This window comes from Pseudopodoces humilis, chromosome 15, assembly GCF_049639895.1.
Source record: "Pseudopodoces humilis isolate 2021_Gansu_Grassland_sample_001 chromosome 15, ASM4963989v1, whole genome shotgun sequence".
Taxonomy (NCBI): domain Eukaryota; kingdom Metazoa; phylum Chordata; class Aves; order Passeriformes; family Paridae; genus Pseudopodoces; species Pseudopodoces humilis.
Genome location: NC_142214.1, coordinates 5,090,415 through 5,108,588, shown reverse-complemented (window position 1 = coordinate 5,108,588; position 18,174 = coordinate 5,090,415). Strand labels below are relative to the sequence as shown.

The 18,174-nt window shown below is 48.3% G+C and overlaps 1 protein-coding gene across 2 annotated transcripts; it reads left to right on the top strand.

The window, feature by feature from the left end:
• The first annotated feature begins 12,884 nt into the window (after positions 1-12,884).
• On the top strand, positions 12,885-17,915 carry LOC102101170 (putative P2Y purinoceptor 10). Of its 2 annotated transcripts, XR_015773904.1 has the most exons (3): positions 12,885-13,177; positions 14,978-16,185; positions 16,330-17,915. XR_015773904.1 is itself a non-coding variant. In XM_088062833.1 (2 exons), exons 1-2 carry the CDS (start codon positions 13,138-13,140, stop codon positions 16,000-16,002), a joined length of 1,065 nt encoding a protein of 354 aa, XP_087918959.1. In that variant the 5' UTR covers positions 12,885-13,137; the 3' UTR covers positions 16,003-17,915. The 2 variants fall into 2 exon arrangements, 1 of the variants encoding a protein (XP_087918959.1); XM_088062833.1 differs by having other exon boundaries at positions 14,978-17,915.
• The last annotated feature ends 259 nt before the right edge of the window (positions 17,916-18,174 follow it).

Here is an 18,174-nt window from a genome sequence, read left to right as displayed (position 1 = left end):
CCCTCTAACCCTGCCCTTGGCTCCTACAAATCCATTATTTGCTCCAACAACTTTTTTTTGGGAGGAAGCAGCTCTGGAGGCACCCTCAGGAATTTGGGTGCAGCCTTGGGCTGAGCAGGAGGCTGCCAGGGAAGATGAGGGCGATCCCTAAAGAGCAGGAACCTGGGATCCAAGGATAACCCCAGCACAGGGAACGTCCTCAGCCCTCCCTGGAACCCTCCTGGAGGAGTAGCTCATCCCCTCAACAATCCCAGCCAGGAATTCCAGAACAAAAGGAAACAGAGCCAGGATTGGAGACAAACCTACAACAAGACCCCAACACTTCCCCCATGGGCCAGGGTCAAAACCCAGCCTGGCAACAAATTAAAGTGCTTAATTAATGTTAATAATTTAATGTTTAAATTAAAATGAGCATCCAAGAGCTCATCCCAGAGGGAAGTTACCTGCATGGAGAAGGTCTGTGCTGAGGCAGGGTCAGAGCTGAGCATGCCCAAGGCAAGGAAAGGGATGAAAGCTCCAGGCTGAGCTTAAATGGAACCATGAGCAGGTGTGGGGAGCCCCAGGGGAGGCTGCTCAGGGACATTGAGATGGCAAATATTTAGGTGGAGCTCTGCAGCTTCCAGACTTTTCCACAAGAAGACACTGAGTCACTCCCACAGAAACTTCCTTCCTTCCAGCAGCCCCCTAAAAATCCTCCTTCCTTTCCCAATGTCCTGTCTGCACAGTTGAGGCCTCTTTCCTCCCTGACTGCTGATTCCAGGCTGGGAATGTGTTCCTGTGGACCCAGGACTGGTCCTTTCCCCGCAGCTGGGCTCCCCCAAGCCCAGGATGTGCCTGGGGAAGGGGCCAGGGAGGGAAATTTGGGGATGGAAGCACAGAAACAGGGAGAGCTCTCAGGATCCATCCCTGCTTCCCTCTCTAGCTGGAGCAGAGAACAGACTGAGAACCTGCTGCTGTTCCAGAGGGAGGGATCTGGGGCTGCTGTGGCCTTTAGGAAGGTTGAAAGACCCTAAAATCCGTGAGGACATTCTAGGGGCTGTGTTCTGGCCCATGGTGCATCCACTCCTGGGCTGCAGGGATGGGGCTGAGCCCGTGCTCAGGGAGGGCTCCCATCAGGACAGGCAGCTCCAAAGCCAAAACCAACGGAGCCACAAAGGGCTGGGGACAAAGGGACCAAGCCCTACATGAGAAATTAGAAGAATAATTCAGAAATATCTTAGCCCTTGCTGTTTCTTGGTCCTATCTGTGAAGCAGAGCTCACCCCACAGCCCCTCCAGGTGGGCTGAAAGGCCACGAGGTGCTCAAATAATCAGAATTGTTGTCTAATACACAAACCCTTCTGTCACAGCTCGGTGGCCAGCAGACCTGGGAGCTAATGACAGTTTAGCCACAGCTGCACAAAACCACAACAGGCTCTGGGCTGCAGAAACACACAGAGCAGGAGGTGTGGAGAGATTTCTGCAGCTTTCTGGGCATTTCTGCAGCCCTTGCTTGCTGCTGAACACTGGGGGAAAAGGTTTTGCAGCTGCTGCAGCACAGGGACAGGTGGGATTTGTGTTCCATGGGATTATCCAACATGCCAGGGTGGGTCTGGGTTCTGGTCAAGGCAGTCACTCTCCAGTCAAACACGTCAGGATGAGCAGTGGGTAGGAATGGCCAAATCTATATAAAGGGACAGAATTCCCAACTTGCCACTCCAAAGTGAGTATTTCCTGAAGGAATGGGAAGCCCCAGGGAATTCAGGCAGGCCCCTGTGCCACTCTCAACATCCTTTTGCCCAAGTTTACTATTTTGTTTAGAAAAAAAAGCATTTCCTCCTCCAAGCTGTCTTTGGTGACCCCTATGGGGAAATCCTTTGCTGTCCCCCCTGGTGGCCTTTCCCTCAGCAAGGACACTCCCAGACACTCAGGCTGAAGCTGAACAAAAGACTTGGGATTCTTAGAGTGGTTTTGGTAAGAGAAAAACCAACTTGTCAGCAAATAATGGGCATTTCCTGCCTGCAGGTTCTGCCTGGCTTCACTTGCACCTGCCCCTGTGTCTGTCACTGCTCAGGAGCCCTGGTGACACCGTGTCCCTGCTGCCACCTGCCAGCCCAGGCTGCTCAGGACATTATTATTATTATTATTATTATTATTATTATTATTATTATTATTATTATTATTATTATTATCCCTTTCCTACACCTCTCCCACGGCAGCATCTTCCAGCACTTCTTGTTTTTGGGGCTGTCTGAGCATCCCCAGCTGGTGCTCCCTCTGGAATGTCCCTCCTGGAGCTGCTGGCCCTGGGGAGGGCACAGCTCCCCTTCCTCTGGAGCAGCTGTGAGGCCGCTGACAAAAGGCAGGATATTGTTTTCCCGAAGCCTGATGTCTCTGGCTCTGCAGAAATCTAATTAATGCCTGCTAACGAGGCTAATTCAAAATCCCTGATCCAGCGACTGCCCAGAGCTTCTTCCAGACTTCAGCTCTCCTTCAAGCTGGGAAGAAAGGAAGAAAAAGGAATTAGCAGAACTGATCTTTGCATCTTGATGCTGTTACACAGTTTCACTGATGTCTCAACCACAAACCAGCAATTTCCTTTTTTCCCCCCCTCCACCTGTACAAGAGTTCTCAGAATAAAATGATTGCACTATGAATTTATGAGCTGCAGCTCTTCTGGACGAGGTGTTTGGTTATGTGGTGGCTACAAAGGGTTTTTTATCCAGACACAAAAAATGGTGAGATGTCCTGGGAAACTCAGAGATGGGGCTGATATCAAGGTGGAAGAGGAACTTGAGAGTTGCTGAGGAATGTAGGAAACACCTGGGTTCTGCTTATGAAGAGAAGACAGCAAAAAACCCAACCCCAAAGTTTTATGTAAACTCAGCAAGCAAAAATAACAAACCAGACCCAAACAAAAAAACCCAAACCTCAATAACTCAGCCTGAAATGAGAAAGTGAAAAGTTCTAATTCAGAGGTGATTATAATTTCCCAGTCAGAGCCCAGTGCTAATTGGGATTATCTATATCCTGATTTTTGAGGGAATCGTTGGGCTGTTGTGGATTCTTCCACTGATTTCAGGGAGGAAGGGAAAGGAGGAACTTTGCTTTTAATCTAAAATCAGACGATTTAAGAAGCCAATTCTGAATGTTTTTTCTCTCTCACTTCTCATTGGGATGTTTTGCATGAGGAGCCTTCCCTATGCTCCACTTTCTCAACAAATCTTAAAGGTGGAGGAGTTGTCCCAGTCCCAAAATCCTCTTCTCAATCTCCCAAATGGATTCTCAAAGGTTCTCATTTAAAGGCAGCAAGATTTGAGAGTTCTAATCCAGTGACAATCCACTGGAAGGATTTGTGGGATATTTGTTTTTTTCCAGGGAGGGAGGATTCCTGGGATCTGGTGCCTTGAGGAGGTATCTCAGCTAAACTGCTCATTGTTTGTGGGAGGTGTCTGCAGGAGATGTCCCTAAAAAAAATGGGATTTTGCCAGTTAAGGTTTGGATTTTGCCCCAGAAAAGTTGTGGTACTGGTTCAAGGGGAGTGGACTGGAAGTTGTGCTTTCCCTCTCTGAGTATAGCAGGAATATGGGGGGAGATCAATTTAGACTGACTCAAAGGCAGAAAATATTCCTTCTCCCAACTCCTGAATCTGGGCATACACATTTAGAAACATCCATTTAGAGTAAATCCCTTATAGCAAGTGATACCCCCTGCTCAGAAATACTATCCAAGGAATTCACAGTCTGATGCAATCCTCATTATGGATAGAAAATTAAATTAAAAAGCAAAACATTAAGGAAAAATATTGGACAAATAGGGTGCAACTTAACTGTTGCTTGATCCCAGAATCTGAAGGATTCTTTCTGTGAGACTGGGATGCTGCAAACACAATTTGGATATGATTGTGCTGTTTTTCCTCCCCAGGTGTCACAGAAAACTGAGGAGCCAAAGACAGATTTGAAAGAGCAAATGGAAACAAGGAGTGAACCTAAACACAGAGCTACTGGAGAAACCGTCAAAACAAGAGGCAAAATCCAGCAGAGCCAATGAATTTTGGCTGCCAAGGAAATCTTGACTCCTCTATCCAAAGGAGCTCTTGTAAGAGTAAAGACTTACTCATCCTTTCCAACACTCAGCTGGATTTTACATCCTTGTGGGATCTGAGTGAAGGACAGCGTTCTCCAAGATGGGAAGAAGGCTCCAGGAGCTGCTGGCTCCTGCTCTGCTCCTCCCAGGAGACAAATCCACCTTGTGGGATGGCACAGCTCCTTCCCAGCTCTCCTTAGCTGACAGTTTGCTGAACTGAAGGTCTTCAGTCGTAGCTCTGGAGGGCAAAAAGTTGGAGTTTGTGACTGGTGGGGTTCGGCTTCAGCAGAATCCAAGCACATGCAGGCACTTGGAGCAGGACTGAGAGCTGACCAAAGATTATATAAACCAAAAACCCCCAAACAGATGATGCTGAGCTGATGTTTCTCAGGAAGAGCTAAAATCAAACTGTCCCATCAACATCTGCACACATCACTGCTCCTCTGCTGTTGGGCAGGGAAATCAAACCAGCTCCCAGGACTTTGTTCTGCTCATTTAGAATCCTGGGAAGCAGCGAAAGAGCAAAACCATCTCATGGCTTTTCATTATTCCAATCAGGCAGTGAAATCTGGGCTGTAGCTGTTGTGATCTGTACGTGCTGCCAGTGTTTCTGACCTTATTGAAATGATAAAATGTCTCACAAGGCTCTTTTCTCCCAGGAATCATTTTCCTTGGAGTCCTTCCCCAGCCAGGAGCACCCAGAGCAGACCTGAGACACAACTGCTGCTGTTGATTTCTTGCTGACAGTTGTTGATGGTGTGGAAATTATTTCTTTTCTCTGACCAGATTTATGTCTTAGGCCCAGGCCTGAGCCTGTTCATGCTTGTAACACTCCCCACACATGGCACCTGACTGCTTCCAAATCCAGGTTGGACGGGGGTTTGAGCAACCTAGTCTAGATGGACACCTGGAAGGTGTCCCTGCCCATGGAATAGGGTTGGAATGAGACGATATTTAAGGTCTCCTCCAGCCCAAACCATCCTGTGATTCCATGGATATCCTGACAAGAACGAGTCCAACCTGGCTTTGGACACCTCCAGGGATCCAGGGGCAGCCACAGCTGCTCTGGGCACCCTGTGCCAGGGCCTGCCCACCCTCACAGGGGAGGATTTATTCCCAAAAGCTCATCTAAAACTCTCCTAATTTTTAAATGCAATCAGGTTCTCTCTTTGCTGGAGTCTTTGGTGCTGTTTCCAGATGAAGTGAAAGGGGAAGCAGAGCCTCATGAAGAAAATATGATGAAGAACATGACTGGGGTTGATCATATTTGTTGGGAGGGGGTTTTCCAGTCTTGGGAATTCCCCACGGAGTTCATTGGGTTTTGTCTTACAGTTCTCATGAAAATTCTCACCCTTGTCTTTGCAGCCTTCAGGGGGAGGCTGCACCGGGGTCACAGACAATATTTGGGGTTAGATTTTGGATCATGGAATCCCAGGATGGTTTGGGAAGTGTCCGAGTTCACAACTCCCAGACTCGTCCTGCCTCTACAGAGGAGTGAGTCACCTGTGGGTGAGAGGTGACCGAATTCCAGGAGGTAGTTCCAGGCTGAGTTGGTTCTCTGAGGCTGATATTCTACCAGCAGTAGCTCTTTTTTGCTGGAAGCTCTAAATTAACAAATTATAACCTTCACATTTAGCTGGATCTCACCGGATTGTGCTGGTGATTCTCCCCCGGGATAACTAGAGCAATGGCTTTAGCATAAAGCTCCAGGAGGAGCACAAACTCAACTCCCTTGCACCCAAGGAAAAGGAGTTTCATGTGCCAGCTTGTGGCAGCTGCTCCAGGGTAACTCACCACCACAAAGACCCCCTCGGGAACAAAACTTTTGCAAAGAAATTAAACTGGGCAAAGAAATTAAAACCACCACAGGCAAAACTAAGAGTTCATTTTCCTCCCCAGGTCCCTCTCCCTCAAAATTTTCATTTATCCCTTCCAAAAAGGCTGCTGGAATCTGTCTGTCAAGGGATTCTGCGCTGCAAGGCACAAAGGAGAAGTTTCAGCAAAGAAAACCAATCCTTATTTTTAGCAGCAGCTGCATGGAAAATAGTTGTCAGAGGCTCTGGTTGGTTAGAGGGGAAGACACATTTGCTCCTTTTTAGTTCCTGCTAAAACCCCAAATTTAGGAAGTAAATGACTCTGACAAAGAGCAAAGGTTCTGACGGGCAAATCCCTGTGGCCGGCGTTGGTGAACCCTGGATCCTTCATTGGAAAAGAGGATCAGCTGCTCTGAATAAAATACAGGGCGAGCTTCCAAGGGTTTGGGCACCAGCATTCCAAGATGTCCTTTCTCTTTCTGCTGTCAGGGAGGAATATTTTTGTTCTTGGAGAAACCCTCGGTGTGAACGTTTTCAGCTGGTTATTTATCCCCAATTCCAAGCGCCCACGGAAGGGAACGGCTGTCGTGGGATGTAGGGATGGGCTGAGACAGAGCTACTGGGCAGCTCTCTTAGGAAAAGCTGCTGTTTTGAATTAAAAATCGATTTCTTTGGAACAGAATCAGCCTCTCTTTTGGACAGGAGGAACGTGTGTGTCTGTGCTGGGGGCAGAGGAAATCGTTAACGACATGAGTTAATGACTTGGTACAGTTGTAGATCTGTAACAGCAGAGAGAGAGGCACTAATGAGCAATGATATTTCAGTGGCCAGAAAATGCAGGTAATTAGAAGTTATTTCTCACAGAACACCCTGTTCTGACTTTTTCCACGTGCCTCCTGCTCTTTTTTGTTGTGAGAGAAAAAATTATTATCAGCTTGATGCCCAAAAAGCAGAAATAAAAGGGAAGAATTTTGAAATGTTTGTCATTCTCTGTTCCTCTTTCTGTTATCTGGTTATGTAATTTAACCTCCACATAAACATTTCACTCTCCTTTAAATAATCCTTTAAATAATCCTTTGAATTCTCCATAGGAAGTTTCACTGAATCAGGATGCAGTTATTTATTTTCTCCTTGTCAGAGTACAACTTTTGACCACACTTAGATGAATTTCTCGGTGTGATCTTTTGTTGAATGTCTGCTTTTCCACACTCCAAAGGCTTGACTTGACAGAAAAAAAAAAAGAACATTGACATGAAATCTCAATCTTTATGTTATTTATTGGCTGTTCCATCCTATATTATTATTATTTATTGGATGCCCCATCCTTGGAAGTGTCCAAGGCCAGGTTAGATGGGGCTTGGAGCAATTTGGGATAGTGGAATGTGTCCCTGCCCACAGCAAGGGGGTGGAGCTGAATGGACTTTGAGGTCACTTCCCATCCAAATTTCCTGGGATTCTGTGATTTTAGAAAAATTTTAATAATTATGTGCTATTATGAATATTGCTTTATTAATAAGATTATACAATGCACAATATTAATGTTTTCTAGATACTAAATAATACATTTTCATGAATTACACACCTATCTCAGTAATAATTTAGAAATGCAGCTGCTTTTCCTCTGGTTCCTACTGAAGGGCTGTAATTTGTATTATGGGAGTATTTTCCCTATTTGATTTCTCCCCTTGAAGATGTGGAAAACCTCTAAAAGACCAGTTACAGTTCTATGGACTAAACCACAAAAAAGCCACAGAGCAGCCACTTAATTTTGGATTTGGGGAAAGAATTTGGAAAGGAAACAGAAGCATGGAAAAGGCATGGAAACTTCTTTCTATTTGGGATCATTGCACATCAAACCCAGCTCCTGAACAGCAAACAGACAAAGCTGGAGCTGTTTTTTTGAGTTAAAACCACGGTATTGCTCAACAATCTGTCACATGATGATGGCACCGAAGTCCAGGTGGCCTTGCAGGATCCAAGCTCTCCTTTAATCCAGGTAATTATGGTAATGAATGTTTCTGGGAAGCCATAACCAAGAGAAGGAAGAGCTTCTGCTGCACAAACCGAAGTTTTACCCTCATAATGAGGGCAAGGAGCTCTGTAGGGAAATTCCATTGCACCCAGCATAACTGTCTGCAAAATCTCCAGGCAGTTCTGGTTTATCAGCAGAAAAAGCCACTTCCTGAGCCTTTGTCTGCAGGATAACTGATAAACCACCCAATAACCAGGGCTCAGATCCGCTGCAACTGCACTTAAGGAAAAAGAAATTCAGCGGGATATTCTGCAGGTGCAAGGAGTTGCGCTTTTAAATCTCCTACCTGGTTCTAAAACCCTCATGTGACAACCTGCCCCAAACCAGAGCAATTTATGGCTGTGGGGAAAGGCAGCAACAGCAGCTGCGTTTTCTCCCTCTCCTTTTTCCTTACAAGGATTGTGGCTTTTGCTCAGATCGGTCAAGCCTGCCCTGGATGGAGGTTCATGCAGAGAAGAGCATCTGCACAAGAGCTGATAATGAGGGTGGGCAGGCCCTGGCACAGGGTGCCCAGAGAAGCTGTGGCTGTCCCTGGATCCCTGGAAGTGCCCAAGGCCAGGCTGGATGGGGCTTGGAACAACCTGGGATAGTGGAAAATGTCCTTGCCCATGGCAGGGGGTGGAACAAGAGAAGCTTTTAATTCCTTTCAATTCCAAACCATGCCATGATTCTGTGATTCTATGAATGTTTGATTTCCACAGATGCTGGCGGGGTCAGTTAGGGGACTGCTGTTCCCAAATTCTCAGCTTGCCAGGCTGCAGAGTGCAGTGATTTTATGTGAAAGACAATTTTGTGATTGGACGAATTCCAGCAAATATGTTTCCATTGCTGAGGAAAAATATAAACAGCTAAACAGGATGTGCTGATAAACACTGCAGCACCAGCCAAAACCTCACTATTGCTTTTCAAAAGGTCCATATAAATAATTTTAAAACAAACACCTGGAAAACTCCCAAGTTCTACCAACCTCCTTTGACAACTGATGGAAACGAGACCATCTGGAAAGCACGGCACTGCATTTAAGGGGGTGCTCATGTGGAATTATCTAAATGAGAGCCAACAGTTTTGGGTTTCTGAGGTTTCTGAGCTGTCAGACATCAATACTCACATGGTTCCCATGTCAGGTAGGAGCTGCTGTGACGTTTGACTTCACACTCTCAAACCATGACAGAGCAGAGCTGGTGAGGACAGGGACAGTCGAGTGCTGAGAGCCAGATCCCAGAGAGGCAAAGCAGGGCAGATTCCTGGTGGCTTTCTGAAAATCCAAACAGGGGTAAAGCTGCAGCCCCAGCTGTATATTTATCCCCTGGGATAAGGTGAGGCTGGATCTGTGCCCGTTCCTTGAAGCAATGTCAGAAGTGCCACCCTTGGGCATTGCTGGCAGAGTGAGTGAGTGTAAATCGAGTCGGGGACTTATTTAGTTCAGGAGAAATGTCAGGCAAGGCTCACGCTGTGCTAAAAAAAGCCATTGGGAAGTCAGACCTCATGTGCAGGAGGATCGAGCTGGAGCAGAGCACCCAGCAGGTCCTCACCCCCAGGGGCAGGAGGGGACAGCAGGGCTGAGCTGCCAGGCAGGAGTGGGCAGAAACCTCGGGAGCATTCCCATGGTCTGCTCACAGCTCTGCTTGGAGAGGAGGAAGAGCTGGAGAGGAGGAAGAGTTGGAGAGGAGGAAGGGGTATCCTGCACCCAGCTCCCTTGGGATCCTCCCAGTGGGTGCCAAGGCAAGCCGGCAGAGCCACAGGACAGAAACCACCTGGGACAAAGGCACGTAACCCCGTTTTGGGGTCACTGTGGGGACACCTGACCAGGACTGGGCTGGCAGGGCTGGGAGCAGGGCTGGAGCCACAGCCCAGCACCGGCAAAGGCAGCACCTTTTGTGGCACCTCATGATGTCACCCAGGTCCCCTCGCTGGTGTCAACAGTGGTGCAGGGGACATTCCACTTCCTCCTGAGCACTCGGCTGCGCTGAGCACGGCTCTGCCTGCCAAGGTAAGGCTGCTTCAAACCCTCTCCTTGCCATCCAGAACCGCGCCCCTGCTGCTTCCTGCAGAAACGTCCCTTTCCTCCGGCTTTTCCTTGGGGGTGCCTCTTGCCAGCAGGAGATTTGTGGCACTTGGAGCCCTGCACACTCCTCGTGTGCCAATGCTCTGGGTGCTCAATGCTTGGAGGAACTCAAACAGCAGCTGCTGTGCCTGCAAAAATAAACGTCAGGCGTGGGCAATTAGCGATGCTTCACCAGCTCTCCAGTGTCATTAATAGGGATAATTCCTGTCTCTTGCCTGATTCCTCTGGGAATATATTTTATTTTAAAGTCATTCTTGACAGTAAGGGTAACATGCAAATCTGTTTTTTCCAAAGGGGATTTTTATTGCCATAACATAAAATCCATGTGCTGCCCATCTTTGTGCCATCTAAGGCTCTATGAGTGAGCAGCAACAGGAAGAAATCTGCAATAGTGAGGGGACATAAAATGACAAAAAATAACGGGATTTCTTGGACTTGCTTTTGCTAATGAAAATCCTGAGGTGGTTCAAATTCTTAATCCAGACCACAGTCACTGCTGTGGATTAAAACTTGACTTCATGGGCTGAAGGTTTCAAACTGGACTTTGTGCTGTACTTCGTAAAAGGTGCATTTCTGCTGGCTTTGCTTTCACGTGCAGCAGCAGCTCAGCTGTGCTGGGAGCCCAGCAAGCATCCTGTGGGGTTGTCACAGCCAGGATTTAGAGTGGGTGGTCCCTGAATCTGAGATTTCTGCAAGTGGATCAAGAGGGAATCTCACAGCAGGCGAGTCAGGATCTGCAGGAGGGGATTCCTCAGCAGTCTGGAGCAGGAGCTGTGCAGGGACAATGGGGGCTCTTTTCAAGGGCATATTTTTGGTGTCAAGTAAAAGCGAAAAGACTTTGCGAAAAGTAAAAGACTTTGGCCCAGGTGCTAACATCATCAGCCATGGGAATTCCATCCATGAGGGGAGCCCATCTGTGGGACAGCCCTTTCCCAGCCTGCAGCCAGCGCCCTGAGGGGGCTGTTGGTGTCTCTGCTGGAGCTGCAGGAAGGACTTCCACCACTGCTGCAAAACGAAAATACAGCAGACAGCCCAGACCCGCTCTTTTTCTGTGAAAGAGAGCCAAAAAAAGCACCTTTAACTGTAGAATGTTCCACTCCGAGTGCAGAGGTTTCACTCCGGTGTCACGGCCATGCACTGAGAGCAGAGCATGGAAATGTTTGTGCCCCAATCAAATCAATTAACCTGGCTCTGGTGGGCACCTCAGACAGATCCAGGACTCTGGAATGACATCTCTGTGCTTCTCAGCCTATCCAGAGGAACATCTTTTGCCAAGGAATGCTATGCTGAGTTTCCAAAGCTCCAGTAATAACATGCTCACTTCTCATATCCTTATTGCAACAGCATCAGGGATACAGAATCTCACAGAAATGTAGAAAAGAGTGGTTGGATCTTGATGTGTTTATTTGATACTGTTTTTTTTTAAAAAAAGATTAATATTCTGGAAGCAATGTTGCAGTGGGAGCCACCTCTCTGCAAGATGTAAATGAGCACTAATAAAATCTACCGGAGATTTCAGTCTTCTGCAGCCTGTGCTGCGCACCCACCAGGCAGTGAAGGACTTTGGAGATGGAATTTTAGCACCCTCAGTGGTATCCCAAGTGTCTGCTTTCGTGCACAAGTGGGAAGAGAAGGGGTTGGTGTGGGATTAAGCCTCGATCTGAGCCAAAGTGGCAGGAAAGGCAGAAATGCAGGAATTTTGTGGTGCCCTGTGCGTGTCTGGGTGCATTTTGATTAAGGAGATGGTTTAATCTCATTATGTTTTTATGGCTTTGTAATGAAATCCTTCATCCTCAGAAAGGGCCCTGCTGATGAGCCAGCAGACACCACCCCATGCATATTAATTATGGTAATGTATTAATTGTGTGCACTGCCAGCCAGGTCACCCTGCTCAGACCCTGGGTTCCCTGAATGCAGAGAGGGATTTTCTGACTCCAGGGCATCCACCTCCTGCTCCCAGTCTCTGAGTTAGATCTGCTGGGGTGGTGGGGCTGGGACATCACCTACAGGATGGGTTTTATAATCTCCTGGCTCCAAGGTTCACCAAAGCTCCATGATCTCCATCAAAGTGCAGCTTTTCAGGACTCCCTCTACCTGCAAACTGAATCATAGAATCACTTGGGTTGGAAAAGACCTTTAAAGATCATCAGAAAAGATACCAGCAACCAGGCTCACTCCTGGGAGCATTTTTTTCCCCCTAACATCAGTTATTCAGCAACACTGGATGTTTTCAGTTTGGAATCTTCCTAAATGATGGCACGGTGGACTCAGGAGAGCTCCCACTGCTGTCACTCAGACAACACCTGGGGGTGAGAAAAATAGCTGAAAGAGAGCCAAGAAATGAAATTCGGATGAACTCTGACCCCTTGTGGACAATTAGCAGATGAAGGTGATGGATGAGGGGGGAGCTCTCCATGCTCTGGGCTCCCCCAAGGCCCTGGGCAGGGTTTGTCCCACCAGAGAGCCAAGCTGAGCTCTGGGATGGAGGGTGTGCCCTCAGCATCACCCCCTGGGACACATCCTGGACACAGCACTTTGCCCTAAAACCTCTGGTCAGAGCCCAGTTTGAGCCAGCAGACCTCATCCTGGGTGATAGACCATCACCCCAGCTGTCCTTAGTGTCACATGAGACCTAAATCACAGAATAGTCGGGGTTGGAAGGGATTAAATTAGGCCTGGCTGTATTTAAGGACCTTGATAAGCAAATTGGCTGCTGTCACTCATTGGACTGAAGCTGGCATGTACTGGCCAGCATTTAATTAGTTAATTAGTTATAAAAGTGTCTTTAAAATCTAACATTTTGCAGATGTACTTAATCCTGTGTGGTTTAATGGCCATCCAGCAGCTGTGTCTGGAGGAGCAGCAGGCAGACCTTCCAGCTTTGACTTCCAAGGAAAACCAGGCAGATGAGGACTTGAAAAATGATTTCTTGGCAAAGGGAGAGGTGACCTGAAGGGACAGAAGGGGCAGTGGGCAGTGCTTTTACCAGAGATAAGGCCATGGCCAGCTGGACAGCAGCTGGAAAAGGATGAATCCCCGAGCAGCAGAAATTCCCAGGTCTCCCAGGAAAAGGGCTGTATCCCACACCCACCTCTCTGAGGGGAGGAACACCCCCGTGCTCAGCTCCAGCCCCTGTTCACTCCCTGTCCTGACAACTCCAGGATGGAGAGCAGGAGGCCTCCACTGCTGCTTCTCAGGGCAGGTAAATCCATGAAGGAATCTTTCTTCTGTGTTTCCATCACGGTTTGAGCCTCTCCCCCCTCATGGGCCTGCTTTGGCTCATGGCAGGGCTGTGGTGTCCTGGATGGGGCTGCTGGGATGGGGAACACGGAGCAGAGCATCCTGTCCCATCCTGTGTGTGGTGAGGGGATTGGGAGGGACCTGGAGGGACAAAAGCAGCTCTGGGGTCCAGCATCTTGGTGAAGGAAGGGGATGAGCCAGAGATCTTCCCAAAGGCAGCACTTCCCTGATGCTCAGAGCAGCTGGAACTGCTAAAGCTGAGGCTGCTGCAGGAGATAAACATGCAGACCTTGCTTTTTGGAGTTTGTGGGAACGTGAAAGAGAAGCTGAGAAAGAAAATCATCTGTCTGGGGAGCCTGCAGGAGCAGAGTTACAAGGCCCTGCTTGTTGCCCGTGTTCCATGTGGGACCTCACTGCATCCAGGCGTTTTGGGGGCTGAATCCCAACCTTTCCATGGCAGCCTGGAGCAGAGTCTGGATGAGCTGCCAAATGTCAGCACCACAACGATTAAGAGGCTGAAAACAGAACTATTTGTGCTCAGTGTCACTGAGAGCTCTAAACTCAGCTCCTTTGGTAAAACGAAGGAAAAAGCTTTAGTAACAGAGTAGGAGTTACTAATTTCTACCTACAGAGACAGTTTTTCTGGCAAATGCTCCTTGCAGGAAATGAGTCAGAGGAGTGAATCAGTCTGCAGTGCCACATGAAGATGATTTTCAGCTTTAACCATTATATTCAACATGGGAAGGAATCACTGTAATGAAAATTATAACCCTGAGAGGAAAGCCCCGATAAAACCCAACTCCTCCTGCCTGTGTTGCCTTGTGGAGGACAAGTTACCAAATTTACTGGTCCTGGTTACAAAAGCTGGCAAGAGAAAGGTGGCCCAACACTTCAACACGTGGCATTTTGCTGATGGCCAAGAGGCAGAAATTGGCAGTACCTAAAAAGTAAAATTATCTGGTGGAAAAAAGAGTTAAACTGGGGCTGCCATGGTGATGAGAAATAGAAGCTGTGGCGTGACCAGGTCTCTGTGTGTTCCAACTGCTTAAACACATTAACAGAACACTTCAGGAGCACTGGCTGTGTTCACAGCGGTCACATTTTCCAAGCCCACTCCCTGCTATCCTTTTGCATGTGCTCTGTGCCTGTAATGCCAGAGGAAGCAGGTCCAGGAGGTCCTCTGAGGGGCTCAGAAGGCCTGCCACCCACATAATGCCCAACACAGCCCAAAATATCCCTGGAAGTGCTCAAGGCCTGGTTGGACAGGGCTTGGAGCAGCCTGGGACAGTGGAAGATGTCCCTGCCCATGGCAGGGGGCGGCACTGGATGGGTTTTAAGGTCCTTTCCAACCCGAATCATTCTGTGATTCAATGCTTGACACCCACCCTCAGAGCATTGGGCCATGCCCATGATGGGGGCTGGGATATGCCCACCTTTCATCTGTGTATTCCTGCCTTGCTCCCAGAGACCAAACCACAGGAGATCTTGAGGAGATGTCAAAGGATGGGCAGCTTCTCCTACTGCCCCGTGATCAGTGTGGCACAGCTTCACTTGTGCTCCTGGGACTGACACACCAGGAATGGTCCCTGTGGGAACAGTGGGATCTCTGACAGGGCAGCTCTGAACACGATTCCAGGATGTTTCATGTTTCAACATTCCCAACCCTCTGCTTCATGCTGAAAAGCCACGTGGAAAATGCAGAAGTGAGCACTGACAACTCTTGCAGTGTCTTTGCCTTCACGTCCCGTTTTTCTCTCCACAGGAATGGCCCACCCACCCTACACCACCACAGCCTCTTCCAGCAACCCCATCATGACCCAGAGCAACCAGAGCTGCTCCCGTCAGGACATCACCTTCAAGAGCAGCCTCTACGCCACCACCTACACCCTCATCTTCATCCCGGGGCTGCTGGCCAACAGCGCTGCCCTGTGGGTCCTGTGCCGCTTCCTCAGCAGGAAGAGCAAAGCCGTCATCTTCATGATCAACCTGGCCGTGGCCGACCTGGCCCACGTCCTGTCCCTGCCCCTGCGCATCTACTACTACATCAACCACAGCTGGCCCTTCGGGGATGTCCTGTGCTTGCTGTGCTTCTACCTGAAGTACCTCAACATGTACGCCAGCATCTGCTTCCTCACCTGCATCAGCGTCCAGCGGTACTTCTTCCTGTACCACCCCTTCCGAGCCAAGGGCTGGAAGCGCCGCTACGACGTGGCCATCAGCGCCCTGGTCTGGCTCGTGGTGGGGGCCGCCTGCGTGCCCTTCCCCATCATGAGGAGCCACGGGCTGGGTGCCAACACCACCAGCTGCTTTGCTGACCTGCAGGTGAAGCCGATCGACAGCAAGGTGGGCACGGTGCTGATGACCGGCACCGCCGAGCTCCTGGGCTTCGTGGGCCCTCTCATCATCATATTAGTCTGCACGTGGAAAACAAGAGACTCCATCCGGGGCTTCCATATCCCACAGGAAAACAGCGGGGAGAGGAGGAAGGCCCTCAGGATGGTTTCCATGTGTGCCATTGTGTTCTGCGTGTGTTTTGCTCCCTACCACATCAACTTCTTCTTCTACATGCTGGTGAAGGAGAACGTCATCACCGACTGCTTCCTGAGCACCATCACGCTCTACACCCAGCCCTTCTGTCTGAGCCTCGCCAGCTTTGACTGCTGCTTGGATCCCATCATCTATTTCTTCATGACTTCCGAGTTCCAGGAACAGATTTCCAGGCACAGCAGCATGGTCATCCGGAGCCGGCTCATGAGCAAAGAGAGCGCCTCGTCGATGAAGGAATGAGAAGAAAACCACTTGGAAGAAATGAAAGTATTTCATATGAAATCTGAGACTGGTCTGGGATACTCCATTACCGACTCCATTGTGGAAGATCCTGCAGGTTTATCCAAGGGTGTTTTGTGGCAGTGGAATTTTTAAAGTTTATAGAAGATAAAACCTTGTCTAAGACTGGTGTGTTGGAATCTGGTGAGTGACCCAATTGATGTGGCTGTCCCCTCCCTGTGCCACCCCCAGCTGACCTCTCTGGATTAAAAAATACACAGGAGGGAGTGAAAAAACTTTGACTGGGAAGTGGTGGAAAAGTCCCAGGCTTTTCTTCTATTCTCGCAGTTGCAGGCTCTGTGATCAAGCCAGAGACAATCCCACATTCATACACTGACATCTGCTGAAGGATCTCCTCTGGGAAAACCACACAAGAACCTAAAGCTGTCCAGGAGCAACCAAAGGACATTGTGGTTTGTGGAGTGGGGGCTGTGGACAGGTGAAGGTGTGCAGGTGGTTTCCATGTGCTCCTGGGTTTGGTGCACCCCACTGGTCACCAGTGACCTCTTCTCCCCTTTTCCTCACTCACCCTCCTGCTCTGCTCCTCCTTTCCCTCCTCCCAGATCTGTTTGCTCCCTAATTGCTGACACATCCCAGAACTTGCACCTGCAGCTGGTGCAAGACCCTCTGCAAGACAGATTCTCCTCAAACATCCAGAAGTTGGCACCTTCCCTTGCTCCAGGTGACTTTCCTCCCCTCCAAGCTGGCAAGGGGGACATGGGCAGGTGGCTTTTGCCTTTGGAGCCCTTGGGGCAGGACCATGGTGGTCCTGGGGTCAGTGCAGGTGGGTTTGATGGTGCTGATGGTACCACTCAGGTTCTCACTCCCTTCCGTGTGTGGTCCAGAGGTACCCGAGATGAATCTGTCCCAGAAAAGCTCATCTCAACCTGTTCAGTTGATGAACCTTTTAAAAACGAGAAGAGCCCTTGCCAAGGTGATTTTACTGATAGACCAGAAGTTAAATTCATAAATTATTGTGATTTTTTTTCCACCAGGTCCTGTCATGATCCTAATGTTTACATTTTTAGTTAGCTATGCAAAGCAGCAACAAGGAAGGATTCATTTACCCCTCATTTTTAATTAGTTACGGCTCTTCAGCCAAGTCCACCCACTCTGTAACTTCAAGGGTATCTCATGATACCCAGGGATGGATTTGGCTGAACAATCACCAATTTATTGCCTTTGGAAATCAGTATATTTTCAAAAGAATGCGAAAAATTTGTAAGGTCTTGCAACAGTTGCTACAAAACCAAATGAAATACCAGAAACACTTGCTATGTGTATTTTAACTCCAACCACTCAATTCCACTGAGTTAAAATGTAACACAGCCAAATATTTCCTGTATATTGTGTTTTCCCACTTCTCTGCTTTACAAAAAAACAAAGGGAAAAACCAAGGACCGGGATTTAAACAACAATTTCCCTCTAAAAGGCAACGACACTGACACAAACACAATAAGCTCTCCTAGTTCTCCTCCCAGGTGTGAGAAGATGATTTTGGGCTGAGTAGGATGCACTGTTGTCTATGGAAATGTTCTCTCTGATGTCACTGACACAAGAAACGTTTACACGCTGCAAGGAGTCCCCTTCCAAAGGCAGAGCTGACCTCACACAATTCAATTGTTGTCAGTTCAGCAGTCTCTCATAAGCTACACTCTGTTTAAAGTTGTCAGGGAAGGAGACTTCAGTTTCAGTGCTTGTTTTGTGAATTTTTACAGACCTTTCTAAGCCTCCAAGTGACTGGGAGCTGTTTCCTGTCCCTTCACTTTCGCACCCTTCTCCCTTGATCAGGAGAAAACAAGCTGAGGGCGCTTACGGGAACTCTGTAGCTCATTCTGCGGGTTTTACTTCCCCAAGAACTGATGCTCAAAAAAAGAAAAATAAAGGCTGTTTTGCAAACATCAGCTGAGTTTTGTAGTTATCACTGGTACCTGGAAAACCGCTTGGGATCAGCCCCTCCTGGGATCAGGGTTCAAGCAAAGGAGCGCAACTTTTATTATTCTTAAACAGATTGGTTGCTTGTTTTCACTCTGAGTAGAGGCCATTTATTTAATTTTTGATTCTACCACACTTCTATTAGATTTAGAAGTATTTTGAGGATGGGAAGGTGTCCTAGGTAGTGGAAGATGGGCA